General features: G+C 53.8%; 1 protein-coding gene across 1 annotated transcript in view; it reads right to left on the bottom strand.

Annotated features, from left to right (window-relative positions):
- LOC139235606 (adenylate cyclase type 2-like) overlaps positions 1-17,500 on the bottom strand; it is a 125,056-nt gene that overhangs the window by 57,644 nt on the left and 49,912 nt on the right. The window contains exons 9-11 of the mRNA XM_070866644.1: positions 14,164-14,296; positions 9,415-9,597; positions 4,876-4,919 (exon numbers count right to left, since the gene is read on the bottom strand). Of these exons, the coding sequence (XP_070722745.1) occupies positions 4,876-4,919; positions 9,415-9,597; positions 14,164-14,296 (360 nt within the window). The remainder of the gene's footprint in view (positions 1-4,875; positions 4,920-9,414; positions 9,598-14,163; positions 14,297-17,500) is intronic.

Here is a 17,500-nt window from a genome sequence, read left to right as displayed (position 1 = left end):
GGGAACTTTCAGGACCGAGCCTTGCAAGACCGCTTTGTTTGTGGGATGAAAAATTATGCGATCAAAAGAAAGTTATTGACAACGCCTGACTTGACTTTTGATTTTGCTTGTCAGACAGCTATGTCAATAGACATGGCTGACCAATATTCCCGAGAATGTCATACTATTTTCAGTCATCAGACAACCGTGTTGAATCGCCTACAGCTTCAAAGTAAAAGACGGTTGGGCCCCAAAGTCTCAGAAACTGGCAATGGTAATAGAGCATTGAAGTCCTGCTATCAGTGTCTGGGACAACACATTGCTCAAAGTTGTCCATACGTGAAGGCAGAGTGTTTCTTCTGTAGAAAGACTGGGCATCTTGCGAAGGCATGCCGACTGAAGGGTAAACCAGCGTTCAAAGCTATGAGTAGAAATCCCCAGAGACTACATAGCATGGAAGAACAGCAACAGGACGAGGAGATGTTAGAGTTCCACGTCATCAGGAGCACAAGGTTAACTGACAGCGATTCGAAAAGTATCATAATCCACAGAGATGTTACAGGAATCAAGATACCAATGGAAATTGACACGAGTGCATCCGTGAGTGTAGTACCGGAGTCACTGTACCGCGACAAATTGTGTGATTTCCCACTGGAGAAATCCAAGATAGAACTGCGAGGCTACTCGGGAGAGAACGTTCCTGTGGTAGGTCGTATCACCGTCCCGGTGAAATACAAGGATCAAGTTCAGAACTTGCCTCTAATAGTCGTGGCAGGAGACAAGCCTGCCTTACTAGGAAGAAATTGGTTGGGATCACTGCAGCTGGATTGGAGTGACATTTTTCGTGTTGAAACGAGATTTGCGTCAAGGGATGATGTTATCAAGACTTTACCGAGGGTCTCCTGCGAAACAGGCAGTCCGATCCAAGGCTTCAAGGTGAGTGTCAGGGTACAGAAGGACGCTAGATCGGTTCACTACAAGCCATGTTCCGTACCATATGCACTCGAGGAGAAAGTTGAGCAAGAACTCAAAAGACTAGAGACTGAGAACATTATCTCTAAGATAGATCGATGTAATTGGGCTACACCCATTGTTGTTGTACCTAAGTCTGATGGTAAGGTAAGATTGTGTAGTGATTATAAGGTAACCGTAAACCAGGTTCTAGAGGGTAATGTCCCCAATACATTGCCGAATATAGAAGATTTGTTCACAACACTGACAGGTGGTCAGATCTTCTCAAAACCGGATCTTACGAATGCCAACTTACAGCTTGAACTAGATGAGGAGTCCAAGTCATGTTTGACTATAAGCACTCATCTCGGCCTATATCAATTTAATAGGTTACCGTTTGGAATGTCTTCCGCCCCTGCCATATTCCAAGGGGTGATGAACCAGATTTTGCAAGGTATTGAAACATAGAAACATAGAAAATAGGTGCAGGAGTAGGCCATTCGGCCCTTCTAGCCTGCACCGCCATTCAATGAGTTCATGGCTGAACATTCAACTTCAGTACCCCATTCCTGCTTTCTCGCCATACCCCTTGATCCCCCTAGTAATAAGGACCTCATCTGACTCCTTTTTGAATATATTTAGTGAATTGGCCTCAACAACTTTCTGTGGTAGAGAATTCCACAGGTTCACCACTCTCTGGGTGAAGAAGTTCCTCCGCATCTCGGTCCTAAATGGCTTACCCCTTATCCTTAGACTGTGACCTCTGGTTCTGGACTTCCCCAACATTGGGGAAGGGGTAGTATGTTATTTAGATGACATACTAATTTCAGCACCAAATAGGCAAATTGATAATAACATATTGAATGAAGTCCTCAAACGGCTAGAGAAGCACAGAGTATGAGTGTCTGCTCGTAAGTGTGAGTTATTTAAAAACTCAGTGGAGTACTTAGGGTACAGAGTGGACAAAGATGGTTTACATCCAACCATGGAAAAATTGGATGCAATTAGAAATGCACCCACTCCCAAGAATGTCACTGAACTTTGATTATTTTTGGGTCTTTTGAACTATTATGGGAAGTTCCTACCAAATTTGGCTACAATATTACATCCACTGAATGAACTATTGAAAAAACAGGTCCATTGGAAGTGGTCAAAAGAATGCGAAACAGCATTCAAGAAGTGTAAAAGCAAATTGGTAGAGAGCACCATGTTAGTTCACTATGACATATCTAAGGAGATTAAGCTAGCATGTGATGCCTCTCCGTATGGAGTTAGGGCAGTAATCTCTCATGTATCACGTAGTGGGGAGGAGAGACCAATTGCTTTTGCTTCACACACTCTCAGTGCCAGTGAAAGTAATTATGCGCAAATTGAAAGGGAAGCTTTGGCATGAATTTTTGGGGTCAAGAAGTTCCACAAATACTTGTCTGGTCGTAAGTTTACCATCATTACGGACCATAAGCCCCTAACAGCAATCCTCCATCCAAAGTCCCCAGTTCCAACATTAGCTGCAGCCCGAATGCAGAGATGGGCTTTGATTTTGTCAGCATATACATATGATATTGAATACAGAGGATCAGCTGATCACAGTAATGCTGATGCAATGTCTAGATTGCCTTCCCCATCACAAGTTACACCCGATAGGGAAGAAGTGTTTTATTTTTCATACATTGATGAACTGCCAGTCACAGCTGAAGAGATTGGTAGAGCAATCAAACGTGACCCAGTGATGTCAAAGGTGTATGAGTATATTGCAAATGGCTGGCCAAACCAGGTAACAGCGATAGATATTCATCCATACTTCATTCATATGAATGAATTATCAGTTGATAAAGATTCTCTCATGTGGGGTGCAAGAGTGGTTATAACAAATAGATTCAGGTCCAAATTATTAGGAGGCCTCCATGACCAGCACCTGGGAACGTGCTTGACCAAGAGTTTTGCACGCAGTTACTTATGGTGGCCATGTCTTGATAAAGATATAGAGTACATCGTGAGTCAGTGTACGACATGTCAATCGGGAAGCAAGCAGCCAACACCAGTACCATTACAGCCATGGAAATGGCCTCCCAGGGTGTGGCAAAGGCTACATGTCAATTTTGCTGAGCTAGAAGGACAATTGTTCATTGTGACTGATAGCCATTCGAAGTGGGTTGAGGTGTTTCCAATGTGGAAAGTAACAAGTAAAACATTAGACATTTTAGAAGATTATTTTCTTCATTTGGCCTCCCAGAAGAAATTGTTTCTGATAACGGACCACAATTTCGTTCAGAAGAAGTTGCACAGTTCACGAGCAAAAATATGTGAAACATACCAAGATTCCACCATATCGTCCTGCTTCGAATGGTGCAGCAGAGCACACTGTACACATTGTAAAACGTGCCCTCATCAAACAGATGTTGGATCCAAATCCAAAGAAACGACAGTTGTCATTGGACCACAAATGGGCTAATTTTCTAATTACGTATCATAACACTCCTCATACAACTACTGGTAGAACACCAGCAGAGTTGTTTCTCAAATGGTAGCCCGAACCAGATTCTCGTTGTTAAAACCAAATTTGGCACAGTCCGTAGAAGAAACACAGTTAAGTCAGAAAGAGAATCATGATAGAGGCAGAGTAAAAGAGAGAAGTGTGAAATTAAACCAGAAGGTGAGAGTGAAGAACCATCACCATAAATTGTTAAAGTGGTTACAAGGAAGAGTGGTGAAGATATGTGGTCCTCGCACATATTTGGTAAAGATGTTTGATAATGGACAGGTTAGGCTTGTTCATATTGATCATATTTTACCGACAGACATGGAAGGAGTTGAAGGTGGGAATGATTCAATTATTTCTGACTCATCAGATAGTTTTGATACACCAGTAGCAAATCCTAAATCCAATGTACTGGAAACAAATCCAGGAGAGAATCAGAATGAAAGTCTGAGTCCGGGTCAGGCAGACAAACAGTTTGAAGTTAGAGAGAGTTCAAATGGAAATCAAGGGCATTCCTTGGAGGAAAACTTTCCTCAGGATCAACCTTGAATGAGTTTAAATTCGACACCATGTTTGGAAGGTTCTGTTCGAGAGCGAAGGTATCCTCTTCGAAACAGAAAATAAGTGGTTAAGTTTGATATGTAAATATGGCAAAATCGGTCCATATCCTTTGTTTTGTATAACCATGCAAGTTGTGTATGGTGATTGTTTGTGATAATTACTTCTTCATTAAGGAGGGAGAAGTGTAATGTCTGTAGCTCCACACTGTGGATGCCTGCGTTACTGCAGCCAGTGCTGTTTCGAATGAAGAAACCAGGTCACCTGACAAGGAGACTTCTGGAAGCTTCTGCCACCTTAAAGGCCGTGTGCGCTCTAGAAATATCACACAGGTGTGACATCCGAAATCCTGAAACCTCGGGACCAAAGCCGCTCCGGATTCCGGATATTTCCGGATTTCGGAACGTCATTGCCTGGGCCGAGAAAGTAGATGTGGGCGGGGGGGGGGGGGGGGTCAGTCAGTTCGGGGGGTGGTCGGTCGGGCCGAGGCTGGGGAGGGGGGGTGTTGGTCGGGCCGAGGGGGTCGGAGGGTCAGTCGAGCCAGGGGGAAGTGGCCGGTCGGGCCAAGGTTGGAGGGGGGGGGGGGCGGGGGGAGCGTCGGGAAGCCGGAGGTCGGGCCGAGGCGGGGGACTCCGGTTTCCGGATGACCCCACCACGGGTCGGCCCGGTGTCCGGATTCCGGAACATTCTGGATTGTGGAACTCCAGATTTTGAACGCCGCACCTATAGTTCCCAATCGCAATGCATTGCAACGAATCCTTAAGCAAAGGAACCCACAAAGCAAATACATCAGAACGGATGACCAAAACCTGTCAACCAATCACACGGCCTTCAGCGATGGGCAACATCTATGAGGCGACAACAACAACAACTCACTCTCACCCGAAACAACAAAGGGTTTTCCGTACCTGTCTGGGTGGCGGTACGAGCTGAGATTTCCCATGGGAATATCCTGAGAAACGGGAAAAGGCAGAACATGAATCGATTTGAATTCGTCAGACTTTATATCGCTTTGTGTCCCAGGCTCCGAGAGCCTGTCAACTGTGTCTCACCACTCCAGGGACGCGAGCACAAAAATCCAGGCCGACACTCCCAGTGCAGGGCTGAGGGAGCGCCGCACTGTCGGAGGGGCCGTCTTTCGGATGAGACGTTAAACCGAGGGCCCCCGTCTGCTCTCTCGGGCGGACGTAAAAGATCCACTATTTGGAAGAAGAGCAGGGGGAGTTATCCCCGGGGTCCCGGGGCCAATAGTTATCCCTCAATCAACATAACAAAAAACAGATGATCTGGTCGTTATCACATTGCTGTGTGTGGGAGCTTGCTGTGCGCAAATTGGCTGCCGCGTTTCCCACAATACAACAGCGACCACACTCCAAAAGTACTTCATTGGCTGTAAAGTGCTTTGAGACGTCCGGTGGCGGTGAAAGGCGCTATATAAATGCAAGGTTTCCTTTCTTTCTGTGCCCCAGGCTCTGACTTTATATCTGGCCTGCATGCAGGGTCAGCAAGCAATGCAGAAAGCAAATGGTATGTTGGCCTTTATTACAGGAGGATTTGAGTCTAAGAGTAAAGACGTCTCACTGCGATTATATCGGGCCCTGGTGAGACCACACCTGGAGTATTGTGCACAGTTTTGGTCTCCTTACCTAAGGAAGGATATACTTACCAGAGAGGGAGTGCAGCGAAGGTTCACCAGACTGATTCCTGGGATGGAGGGATTGTCCTATGAGGAGAGATTGAGCAGACTGGGCCGATATTCTCTGGAGTTTAGAAGAATGAGAGGTGATCTCATTGAAACACACAACATTCTCACAGGGCTTGACAGGGTAGATGCAGGGAGGGTGTTTCCCCCCCGGGGCTGGGGAGTCTAGAACCAGGGGTCACACAGTCTCAGGATAAGGGCTCGGCCATTTAGGACTGAGATGAGGAGAAACTTCTTCACTCGGAGGGTGGTGAGTCTTTGGAATTCTCTGCCCCAGAGGGCTGTGGAACCTCAGTCTTTGAGTATGTTCAAGACGGAGATCAATAGATTTTTGGATATTGAGGGAATCGAGGGATATGGGGACAGTGCAGGAAAGTGGAGTTGAGGTCAAAGATCAGCCATGATCTTATTGAATGGCGGAGGAGGCTCGAGGGGCCGAATGGCCGACTCCTGCTCTTAATTCTTATGTTTTACATGTCCCAGGCTCTGGCAATATATCCGGCCTGTCTCCCAGGCTCTGAGAGTACATTGGGCCAGTATCCCAGGCTCTGAGAGTACATCGGGCCTGTATCCCAGGCTCTGACACTATATCCGGCCTGTATCCCAGGCTCTGAGAGCTCATCGGGCCTGTATCCCAGGCTCTGACACTTTACCTGGCCTGTGACCCAGACTCTGAGAGTACATCGGGCCTGTATCCCAGGCTGTGACACTTTATCCAGCCTGTGACCCAGGCTCTGAGAGTACATCGGGCCTGTAGCCCAGGCTCAGAGTACATCGCTCCTGTATCCCAGGCTCTGACACTATATCCGGCCTGTAACACAAGCTCTGGCAATATATCCGGCCTGTATCCCAGGCTCTGAGAGTACATCGGTCCTGTATCCCAGGCTCTGACACTTTATCCGGCCTGTAACCCAGGCTCTGAGAGTACATCGGGCCTGTATCCCAGGCTCTGAGAGTATTTTGGGCCTGTATCCCAGGCTCTGAGAGTACATCGGGCCTGTATCCCAGGCTCTGACACTATATACGGCCTGTATCCCAGGCTCTGAGAGTACATTGGGCCTGTATCCCAGGCTCTGAGAGTACATCGGGCCTGTATCCCAGGCTCTGAGAGTACATCGGGCCTGTATCCCAGGCTCCGAGAGTACATTGGGCCTGTATCCTAGGCTCTGAGAGTACATCGGGCCTGTATCCCAGGCTCTGACACTATATACAGCCTGTATCCCAGGCTCTGAGAGTACATTGGGCCTGTGTCCCAGGCTCAGAGTACATTGGGCCTGTATCCCAGGCTGTGACACTTTATCCGGCCTGTAACCCAGGCTCTGAGAGTACATCGGGCCTGTATCCCAGGCTCTGACACTATATATGGCCTCTATCCCAGTCTCTGAGAGCTCATCAAGCCTGCATCCCAGGCTCTGACACTATATCCGGCCTGTAACCTAGGCTCTGAGAGTACATTGGGCCTGTGTCCCAGGGCTTGCCGAATGTTCGGCCTGTGATGTTGACTTGACAGGACTTCAGGTTGTTCCGAGGGGGAAAGGCGAAGTGATTCACTTTTGATAAATCCAACATTCTGTTCATTCTCGGGACGTGGGTCTTCCTGGCAAGGCCGGAGTTTATCGCCCCTCTCTACTGATCTGGAGATGATGGTGCTGGGCTTTCTTGAACTCATTGCTGCCTCTTTGTCGCCCGACAAGAAGGTTTTAAGGCCACTATGCAGGGTACTTAAGAGATACCACGTTGGTGTGGGACTGCAGTCACTTACAGACCCAGACCAGGTAAGGATGGGCAATTTCCTTTCCTATAATCATAGAATCACAGAAATTTACAGCACGGAAGGAGACCATCTCGGCCCATCGTGTCCGTGCCGGCCGACCAAGAGCTACCCAGCCTAATCCCACATTCCAGCTCTCGGTCCGTAGCCCTGCAGGTTACGGCACTTCAAGTGCACATCCAGGTACTTTTTAAATGAGGTGAGGGTTCCTGCCTCTACAGGCCGGGTTACAGGCCGGATAAAGTGTCAGAGCCTGGGATACAGGCCCGATATACTCTCAGAGCCTGGGCTACAGGCCGGATATATTGCCAGGCAGTGAGTTCCGCCCCAGACCCCCACCACCCTCTGGGTGAAGACATTTCCCCTCAAATCCCCCTCTAAACCTCCCCCCAATTACTTTCAATCTGTGCCCCCTGGTTGTTGACCCCTCTGCCCAGGGAAACAGGTCCGTCCTATCCACTCTATCCAGGCCCCTCATCATTTTATACACCTCAATCAGGTCTCCCCTCAGCCTCCTCTGTTCCAAAGAAAACAACCCCAGCCTATCCAATCTTTCCTCATCGCTAAAATTCTCCAGTCCCGGCAACATCCTGGTAAATCTCCTCTGTACCCTCTCCAGTGCAATCACATCCTGGTCAATCTCCTCTGTACCCTCTCCAGTGCAACATCCTGGTAAATCTCCTCTGTACCCTCTCCAGTGCAATCACGTCCTTCCTGTAATGTGGTGTCCAGAACTGTGCACGCAGTACTCCAGCTGTGGCCTAACCAGTGTTGTATACAGTTCAAGCATAAGAACATAAGAACATAAGAATTAGGAACAGGAGTAGGCCATCTAGCCCCTCGAGCCTGCTCCGCCATTCCAAGATCATGGCTGATCTGGCCGTGGACTCAGCTCCACTTACCCGCCCGCTCCCCGTAACCCTTAATTCCCTTATTGGTTAAAAATCTATCTATCTGTGACTTGAATACATTCAATGAGCTAGCCTCAACTGCTTCCTTGGGCAGAGAATTCCACAGATTCACAACCCTCTGGGAGAAGAAATTCCTTCTCAACTCGGTTTTAAATTGGCTCCCCCGTATTTTGAGGCTGTGCCCCCTAGTTCTAGTCTCCCCGACCAGTGGAAACAACCTCACTGCCTCGATCTTGTCTATCCCTTTCATTATTTTAAATGTTTCTATAAGATCACCCCTCATCCTTCTGAACTCCAATGAGTAAAGACCCAGTCTGCTCAATCTATCATCATAAGGTAACCCCCTCATCTCCGGAATCAGCCGAGTGAATCGTCTCTGTACCCCCTCCAAAGCTAGTATATCCTTCCTTAAGTAAGGTGACCAAAACTGCACGCAGTACTCCAGGTGCGGCCTCACCAATACCCTGTACAGTTGCAGCAGGACCTCCCTGCTTTTGTACTGCAGCATAACCTCCCTGCTCTTGTATTCTATGCCTCGGCTAATAAAGGCAAGTATTCCGTGTGCCTTCTTAACCTCCTTATCCACCTGGCCTGCTACCTTCAGGGATCTGTGGACCTGCACTCCAAGGTCCCTCTGTTCCTCTACACTTCTCAGTGTCCGCCCATTTAAATGTGTATTCCCTTTCCTTGTTAGCCCCTCCCCAAATGGGACAAGTGAACCAATTGTGTTTGTAACGAAAATACGATAGCTTCCTGGTCACCGTTACTGATACGAGCTTTTTATTTCCTGATTTCTTTAACCAAATTCCAGTTCTCAAACAGCCGCCGGTGGGATCCAGGGAACCCACGGTCCCTGGATTAAGAACAGAAGAAATAGGAGCAGGTGTCGGCCATACGGCCCCTCGAGCCTGCTCTGCTATTCAATGAGATCATGGCTGTTCTGTGATCTTGGCCTCAGGTCTACCTCCCGGCCCGCTCTCCGTAGCGCTTGATTCCTTCCGTGCGCCCCCCCCCAAAAATTGATCGATCTCGGTGGAAAGTAGACTCGGTCCGGCCAACTCACACTGCTCATGATCCTGTTGATGGTGGGAGTCTCGACGGGTAGGCTGTCTCGGTGGTTGAGGTGGGCGAAGGGCTTGGCTGCTCCCCACGACTCCAGGTATCGGGTCATGCGGACTGAGGCTCTGATCTTGGCCTGCTCGCTGGTGTCTGGGCCCAGGGACTCCTGGCTGTAATGTTCCTTGGCCTGCAGCGGGAGGGAGAAGAGCAAAGAGAGACCGTGCATCAACAGGGTGACCTTTAACCTCGCAGGCGGGAGGGCCGTCACCCGCGTTACCGTGGTGACGCCCGCCATCTTGGATTTCGCTCCAGTTTTTAGACTTTCATCGCTTTTTATCAATTCAGCTTCTCAGAAAGAGAGACCATTGGGACCAAGTGGCCCTGGGTCAAATACCAACCTCCTCATCCCTCAATAACACCTCATCTCTCAATCTCATCCCTCAACCCCTCCTCATCCCTCAACCTCACCTCATCCCTCAACTCCTCCTCATCCCTCAACCCCTCCTCATCCAACTCCTCCTCATCCCTCAACTCATCCTCATCCCTCAACCCCTCCTCATCCCTCAACTCCTCCTCATCCCTCAATAACACCTCATCCCTCAACCTCATCCCTCAACCTTATCCCTCAACCTCTCCTCATCCCTCAACCCCTCCTCATCTAACTCATCCTCATCCCTCAACCCCACCTCATCCCTCAACTCCTCCTCATCCCTCAATAACACCTCATCCCTCAACCTCATCCCTCAACCTTATCCCTCAACCTCTCCTCATCCCTCAACCTCATCCCTCAACCTCTCCTCATCCCTCAATCTCATCCCTCAACTCCTCCTCATCCCTCAACCCCTCCTCATCTAACTCCTCCTCATCCCTCAACCCATCATCCCTCTCAATCCCACCTCATCACTCAACTCCTCCTCATCCCTCAACCCCACCTCATCCCTCAACCACTCCTTATCTAACTCCTCCTCATCCCTCAACCACTCCTCATCCCTCAACTCATCCTCATCCCTCAATCTCATCCCTCACCCTCTCCTCATCCCTCAACCTCTCCTCATCCCTCAATCTCATCCCTCACCCTCTCCTCATCCCTCAACCCCACCACATCCTTCAACCCCACCTCATCCCTCAACCCCACCTCATCCCTCTCAATCCCACCTCATCCCTCTCAATCCCACCTCATCCCTCAATCCCTCCTCACCTAACTCCTCCTCATCCCTCAACTCCTCCTCATTGCTCAAATCCTCCTCATCCCTCAATCCCTCCTCATCTAACTCCTCCTCATCCCTCAACCCCACCTCATCCCTCAACCCTTCCTCATCCCTCTCAATCCCACCTCATCCCTCAACCCCACCTCATCCCTCAATTCCTCCTCATCATCTCCTCCTCATCCCTCAACCCCACCTCATCCCTCAACCCCTCCTCATCCCTCTCAATCCCACCTCATCCCTCAACCCCACCTCATCTAACTCCTCCTCATCCCTCAACCTCACCTCATCCCTCAACACCTCCTCATCACGCAACCCCTCCTCATCACTCAACCCCTCCTCATCACTCAACCCCTCCTCATCACTCAACCTCACCTCATCCCTCAATCCCACCTCATCCCTCAACCCCACCTCATCCCTCAAACTCACCTCATCCCTCAAACTCACCTCATCCCTCAACCCGTCCTCATCCCTCAACTCCTCCTCATCCCTCAACCCCACCTCATCCTTCAACCTCTCTTCATCCCTCAACCTCACCTCATCCCTCAACCCCAGCTCATCCCTCAACCCCACCTCATCCCTCAACTCCTCCTCATCCCTCAACCCTTGACAAATCTTCTGGAATTTTTTGAGGATGTTTCCAGTAAAGTGGACAAAGGAGAACCAGTTGATGTGGTATATTTGGACTTTCAGAAGGCTTTCGACAAGGTCCCACACAAGAGATTAATGTGCAAATTTAAAGCACATGGGATTAGGGGTAGTGTGCTGACGTGGATTGAGAACTGGTTGTCAGACAGGAAGCAAAGAGTAGGAGTAAACGGGTACTTTTCAGAATGGCAGGCAGTGACTAGTGGGGTGCCGCAAGGTTCTGTGCTGGGGCCCCAGCTGTTTACATTGTACGTTAATGATTTAGACGAGGGGATTAAATGTAGTATCTCCAAATTTGCGGATGATACTAAGTTGGGTGGCAGTGTGAGCTGCGAGGAGGATGCTATTAGGCTGCAGAGTGACTTGGATAGGTTAGGTGAGTGGGCAAATGCATGGCAGATGAAGTATAATGTGGATAAATGTGAGGTTATCCACTTTGGTGGTAAAAACAGAGAGACAGACTATTATCTGAATGGTGACAGATTAGGAAAAGGGGAGGTGCAACGAGACCTGGGTGTCATGGTACATCAGTCATTGAAGGTTGGCATGCAGGTACAGCAGGCGGTTAAGAAAGCAAATGGCATGTTGGCCTTCATAGCGAGGGGATTTGAGTACAGGGGCAGGGAGGTGTTGCTACAGTTGTACAGGGCCTTGGTGAGGCCACACCTGGAGTATTGTGTACAGTTTTGGTCTCCTAACTTGAGGAAGGACATTCTTGCTATTGAGGGAGTGCAGCGAAGATTCACCAGACTGATTCCCGGGATGGCGGGACTGACCTATCAAGAAAGACTGGATCAAGTGGGCTTGTATTCACTGGAGTTCAGAAGAATGAGAGGGGACCTCATAGAAACGTTTAAAATTCTGACGGGTTTAGACAGGTTAGATGCAGGAAGAATGTTCCCGATGTTGGGGAAGTCCAGAACCAGGGGTCACAGTCTAAGGATAAGGGGTAAGCCATTTAGGACCGAGATGAGGAGAAACTTCTTCACCCAGAGAGTGATGAACCTGTGGAATTCTCTACCACAGAAAGTAGTTGAGGCCAATTCACTAAATATATTCAAAAGGGAGTTAGGTGAAGTCCTTACTACTCGGGGGATCAAGGGGTATGGCGAGAAAGCAGGAAGGGGGTACTGAAGTTTCATGTTCAGCCATGAACTCATTGAATGGCGGTGCAGGCTAGAAGGGCTGAATGGCCTGCTCCTGCACCTATTTTCTATGTTTCTATGTTTCTAACCCCATCTCATCCCTCAACCTCATCTCATCCCTCAACCCCACCTCATCCTTCAACCTCTCTTCATCCCTCAACCCCACCTCATCCCTCAACCTCTCCTCATCGCTCAACCTCATCTCAACCCCTGCTCATCCCGCAACCCCTCCTCATCCCCCAACCTCACCTCATCCCTCAACCTCTCCTCGTCCCTCAACACCTCCTCATCCCTCAACCTCACCTCATCCCTCAACCTCATCCCTCAACCCCACCTCATCCCTCAACCTCTCCTCATCCCTCAACTCCTCCTCGTCCCTCAACCCCACATCATCCCTCAATCTCACCTCCCCCCATCAGAGACCCTGATAAAGGGCCCCATTCACCCCCCCCCCCCCGAGACCTCGATCCAGGGTCCCATTCACCGTCTCCGCTGGGACCGTAATCCAGGGCCCCGATTACCCCTCGAATGGAGATCCTTGCTGGGATCCCTGCACTGCGGGGGTCTGGGGCCCTTCATAGAAATGTTTAGAAATTTACAGCGAGGAAGGAGGCCATTCGGCCCATCGTGTCCGTGCCGGCCGACCAAGAGCTACCCAGCCTAATCCCACTTTTCCGCTCTGGGTCCGTAGCCCTGTAGGTTACGGCACTTCAGGAGCACATCCAAATGTGGTGAGGGTTTCTACCTCTACCCCCCTTTCAGGCCGTGAGTTCCACCCCAGACCCCCACCACCCTCTGGGTGAAGACATTTCCCCTCAAATCCCCTCTAAACCTCCCCCCAATTACTTTCAATCTGTGCCCCCTGGTTGTTGACTCCTCTGCCCAGGGAAACAGGTCCTTCCTATCCACTCTATCCAGGCCCCTCATCATTTTATACACCTCAATCAGGTCTCCCCTCAGCCTCCTCTGTTCCAAAGAAAACAACCCCAGCCTGTCCAATCTTTCCTCCTCGCTAAAATTCTCCCGTCCCGGCAACATCCTGGTAAATCTCCTCTGCACCCTCTCCAGTGCGATCACATCCTTCCTGTAATGTGGTGACCAGAACTGTGCACGCAGTACTCCAGCTGTGGCCTAACCAGTGTTTTATACAGTTCAAGCATAACCTCCCTGCTCTTGTATTCTATGCCTCGGCCAATAAAGGCAAGTATTCCGTGTGCCTTCTTAACCACCTTATCTACCTGGCCTGCTACCTTCAGGGATCTGTGGACCTGCACTCCCAGGTCCCTCTGTTCCTCGATACTTCTCAGTGTCCGAACATTTAATGTGTATTCCCTTTCCTTGTTAGCCCTCCCCAAATGCATTACCTCGCACTTCTCCAGATTGAACTCCATTTGCCACTGCTCTGCCCACCTGACCCGTCCATTGATATCTTCCTGCAGTCCGCAGATTTCTTCTTCATTATCAACCACACGGCCGATTTTAGTATCATCTGCAAACTTCTTAAACATGTCCCTTGCATTCAAGTCTAAATCATTGATCTGCACCTCAAAAAAGCAAGGGGCCTTCTCCTGGTGCTCCCAGTATATGCTCCACGCACCTCCTGCCCAGGTGCGTCCCCACCACATCCCCCTCCCCCCCCTCCGGCACCCACCCTTCCCCCCTCCCTCCTGCACACCCTCCCCCCCCTCGTCTGCACCCTCCCCCCCCCTCTCCTGAACCCCCCCCCGCCCAGCGATCCGTCTTGGTGTGACTCACCTGAGGGTCGATGACCAGATAGGTGGTGATGCGGTGCTCCTTCAGGTAGGGGTCCCTCAGGTGCCCATTGCCTTCCTCCACCTCGTAACCTCCGCTCAGGTGGCCCAGCGTGGAGTCCGTGATGTGAACCCGCCTGGCAAAGGGGGGGGTGGGGTCAATCAGATCTCAGCGAGGGGAAGGTCGCGCATCGCCACACCAACCCCGATCGCAACGGCGGTGAGAGAGGGAGGGAGGGAGGGAGGGAGAGGGAGGCAGTGGGGGGGGGAGAGAGGGAGGGAGGGAGGGAGGGAGGGAGAGGGAGTCAGTGGGGGGGAGAGAGAGGGAGGGGGGGAGGGAGGGAGAGGGAGGCAGTGGGGGGGAGAGAGAGGGAGGGGGGGAGGGAGGGAGAGGGAGGCAGTGGGGGGGGAGAGAGGGAGGGAGGGAGGGAGGGAGGGAGAGGGAGGCAGTGGGGGGAGAGAGAGGGAGGGGGGGAGGGAGGGAGAGGGAGGCAGTGGGGGGGAGAGAGAGGGAGGGGGGAGGGAGGGAGAGGGAGGCAGTGGGGGGGGGAGAGAGAGGGAGGGAGGGAGGGGGGGGAGAGAGAGGGAGGGAGGGAGGGGGGGGAGAGAGAGGGAGGGAGAGGGAGGCAGTGGGGGGGGGAGAGAGAGGGAGGGAGGGAGGGATAGGGAGGCAGTGGGGGGGGAGAGAGAGGGAGCGAGGGAGAGGGAGGCAGTGGGGGGGTGAGAGGGAGGGAGGGAGAGGGAGGCAGTGGGGGGGAGAGAGAGGGAGGGTGGGAGGGAGGGATAGGGAGGCAGTGGGGGGGAGAGAGAGGGAGGGAGGGAGGGAGGCAGTGGGGGGGGAGAGAGAGGGAGGGAGGGAGGGAGGGAGAGGGAGGCAGTGGGGGGGGAGAGAGAGGGAGGGAGGGAGGGAGGGAGAGGGAGGCAGTGGGGGGGGAGAGAGAGGGAGGGAGGGAGGGGGGGGAGAGAGAGGGAGGGAGGGAGGAGGGGGGAGAGAGAGGGAGGGAGAGGGAGGCAGTGGGGGGGGAGAGAGAGGGAGGGAGGGAGGGAGGGATAGGGAGGCAGTGGGGGGGGGAGAGAGAGGGAGGGAGGGAGAGGGAGGCAGTGGGGGGGAGAGAGAGGAAGGGGGAGGGAGGGAGAGGGAGGCAGTGGGGGGGGGAGAGAGAGGCAGTGAGGGAGGGAGGGAGAGGGAGGCAGTGAGGGGGGAGAGAGAGGGAGGGGGGAGGGAGGGAGAGGGAGGCAGTGGGGGGGGGAGAGAGAGGGAGGGAGGGAGGGAGGGAGAGGGAGGCAGTGGGGGGGGGAGAGAGAGGGAGGGAGGGAGGGGGGGAGAGAGAGGGAGGGAGGGAGGGGGGGGAGAGAGAGGGAGGGAGAGGGAGGCAGTGGGGGGGAGAGAGAAGGAGGGAGGGAGGGAGGGATAGGGAGGCAGTGGGGGGGGAGAGAGAGGGAGCGAGGGAGAGGGAGGCAGTGGGGGGGTGAGAGGGAGGGAGGGAGAGGGAGGCAGTGGGGGGGAGAGAGAGGGAGGGTGGGAGGGAGGGATAGGGAGGCAGTGGGGGGGAGAGAGAGGGAGGGAGGGAGGGAGGCAGTGGGGGGGGAGAGAGAGGGAGGGAGGGAGGGAGGGAGAGGGAGGCAGTGGGGGGGGAGAGAGAGGGAGGGAGGGAGGGAGGGAGAGGGAGGCAGTGGGGGGGGAGAGAGAGGGAGGGAGGGAGGGGGGGAGAGAGAGAGGGAGGGAGGGAGGGGGGAGAGAGAGGGAGGGAGAGGGAGGCAGTGGGGGGGGAGAGAGAGGGAGGGAGGGAGGGAGGGATAGGGAGGCAGTGGGGGGGGGGAGAGAGAGGGAGGGAGGGAGAGGGAGGCAGTGGGGGGGAGAGAGAGGGAGGGGGGAGGGAGGGAGAGGGAGGCAGTGGGGGGGGGAGAGAGAGGCAGTGAGGGAGGGAGGGAGAGGGAGGCAGTGAGGGGGGAGAGAGAGGGAGGGGGAGGGAGGGAGAGGGAGGCAGTGGGGGGGGGAGAGAGAGGAAGGGAGGGAGGGAGGGAGAGGGAGGCAGTGGGGGGGGGAGAGAGAGGGAGGGAGGGAGGGGGGAGAGAGAGGGAGGGAGGGAGGGGGGGGAGAGAGAGGGAGGGAGAGGGAGGCAGTGGGGGGGGGAGAGAGAAGGGAGGGAGGGAGGGATAGGGAGGCAGTGGGGGGGAGAGAGAGGGAGGGAGGGAAAGGGAGGCAGTGGGGGGTGAGAGGGAGGGAGGGAGGGAGGGAGAGGGAGGCAGTGGGGGGGAGAGAGAGGGAGGGAGGGAGGGAGGGAGAGGGAGGCAGTGGGGGGGGAGAGAGAGGGAGGGAGGGAGAGGGAGGCAGTGGGGGGGAGAGAGAGGGAGGGAGAGGGAGGCAGTGGGAGGCAGTGGGGGGGGGAGAGAGAGGGAGGGAGGGAGGGAGAGGGAGGCAGTGGGGGGAGAGAGAGGGAGGGAGGGAGAGGGAGGTAGTGGGGCGGGGGGGGAGAGAGGGAGGGAGGGAGGCAGTGGGGGGGAGAGAGAGGGAGGCAGTGGGGGGAGAGAGAGGGAGGGAGGGAGAGGGAGGCAGTGGGGGGTGAGAGGGAGGGAGAGGGAGGCAGTGGGGGGAGAGAGAGGGAGGGAGAGGGAGGCAGTGGGGGGAGAGCGGGAGGGAGAGGGAGGCAGTGGGGGGAGAGAGAGGGAGGGAGAGGGAGGCAGTGGGGGGAGAGTGGGAGGGAGGGACAGAGGGAGGCAGTGGGGGGGAGAGAGAGAGAGGGAGGGAGAGGGAGGCAGTGGGGGGGAGAGAGAGGGAGGGAGGGAGGGAGGGAGAGGGAGGCAGTGGGGGGGGGGGAGAGAGAGGGAGGGAGGGAGGGAGAGGGAGGCAGTGGGGGGAGAGAGAGGGAGGGAGGGAGAGGGAGGTAGTGGGGCGGGGGGGAGAGAGGGGAGGGAGGGAGGGAGGGAGAGGGAGGCAGTGGGGGGGAGAGAGAGGGAGGCAGTGGGGGGGAGAGAGAGGGAGGGAGGGAGAGGGAGGCAGTGGGGGGGAGAGAGAGGGAGGGAGGGAGAGGGAGGCAGTGGGAGGGAGAGCGGGAGGGAGAGGGAGGCAGTGGGGGGGAGAGAGAGGGAGGGAGAAGGAGGCAGTGGGGGGAGAGTGGGAGGGAGGGACAGAGGGAGGCAGTGGGGGGGAGAGAGAGAGAGGGAGGGAGATGGAGGCAGTGGGGGGAGAGAGAGAGAGGGGGGTGGGAATGGGGGGGGGGAGAGAGAGGGAGGGAGGGAGAGGGAGGCAATGGGGGAGAGAGAGAGGGAGGGAGGGAGAGGGAGGCAGTGGGGGGGAGAGAGAGAGGGAGGGAGGGAGGGAGAGAGAGGCAGTGGGGGGG

The sequence above is a fragment of the Pristiophorus japonicus genome, chromosome 23, assembly GCF_044704955.1.
Source record: "Pristiophorus japonicus isolate sPriJap1 chromosome 23, sPriJap1.hap1, whole genome shotgun sequence".
Taxonomy (NCBI): Eukaryota; Metazoa; Chordata; class Chondrichthyes; family Pristiophoridae; genus Pristiophorus; species Pristiophorus japonicus.
Note: the sequence above shows the minus strand (reverse complement) of the source record. Positions and strands in the feature narration are given on the sequence as shown.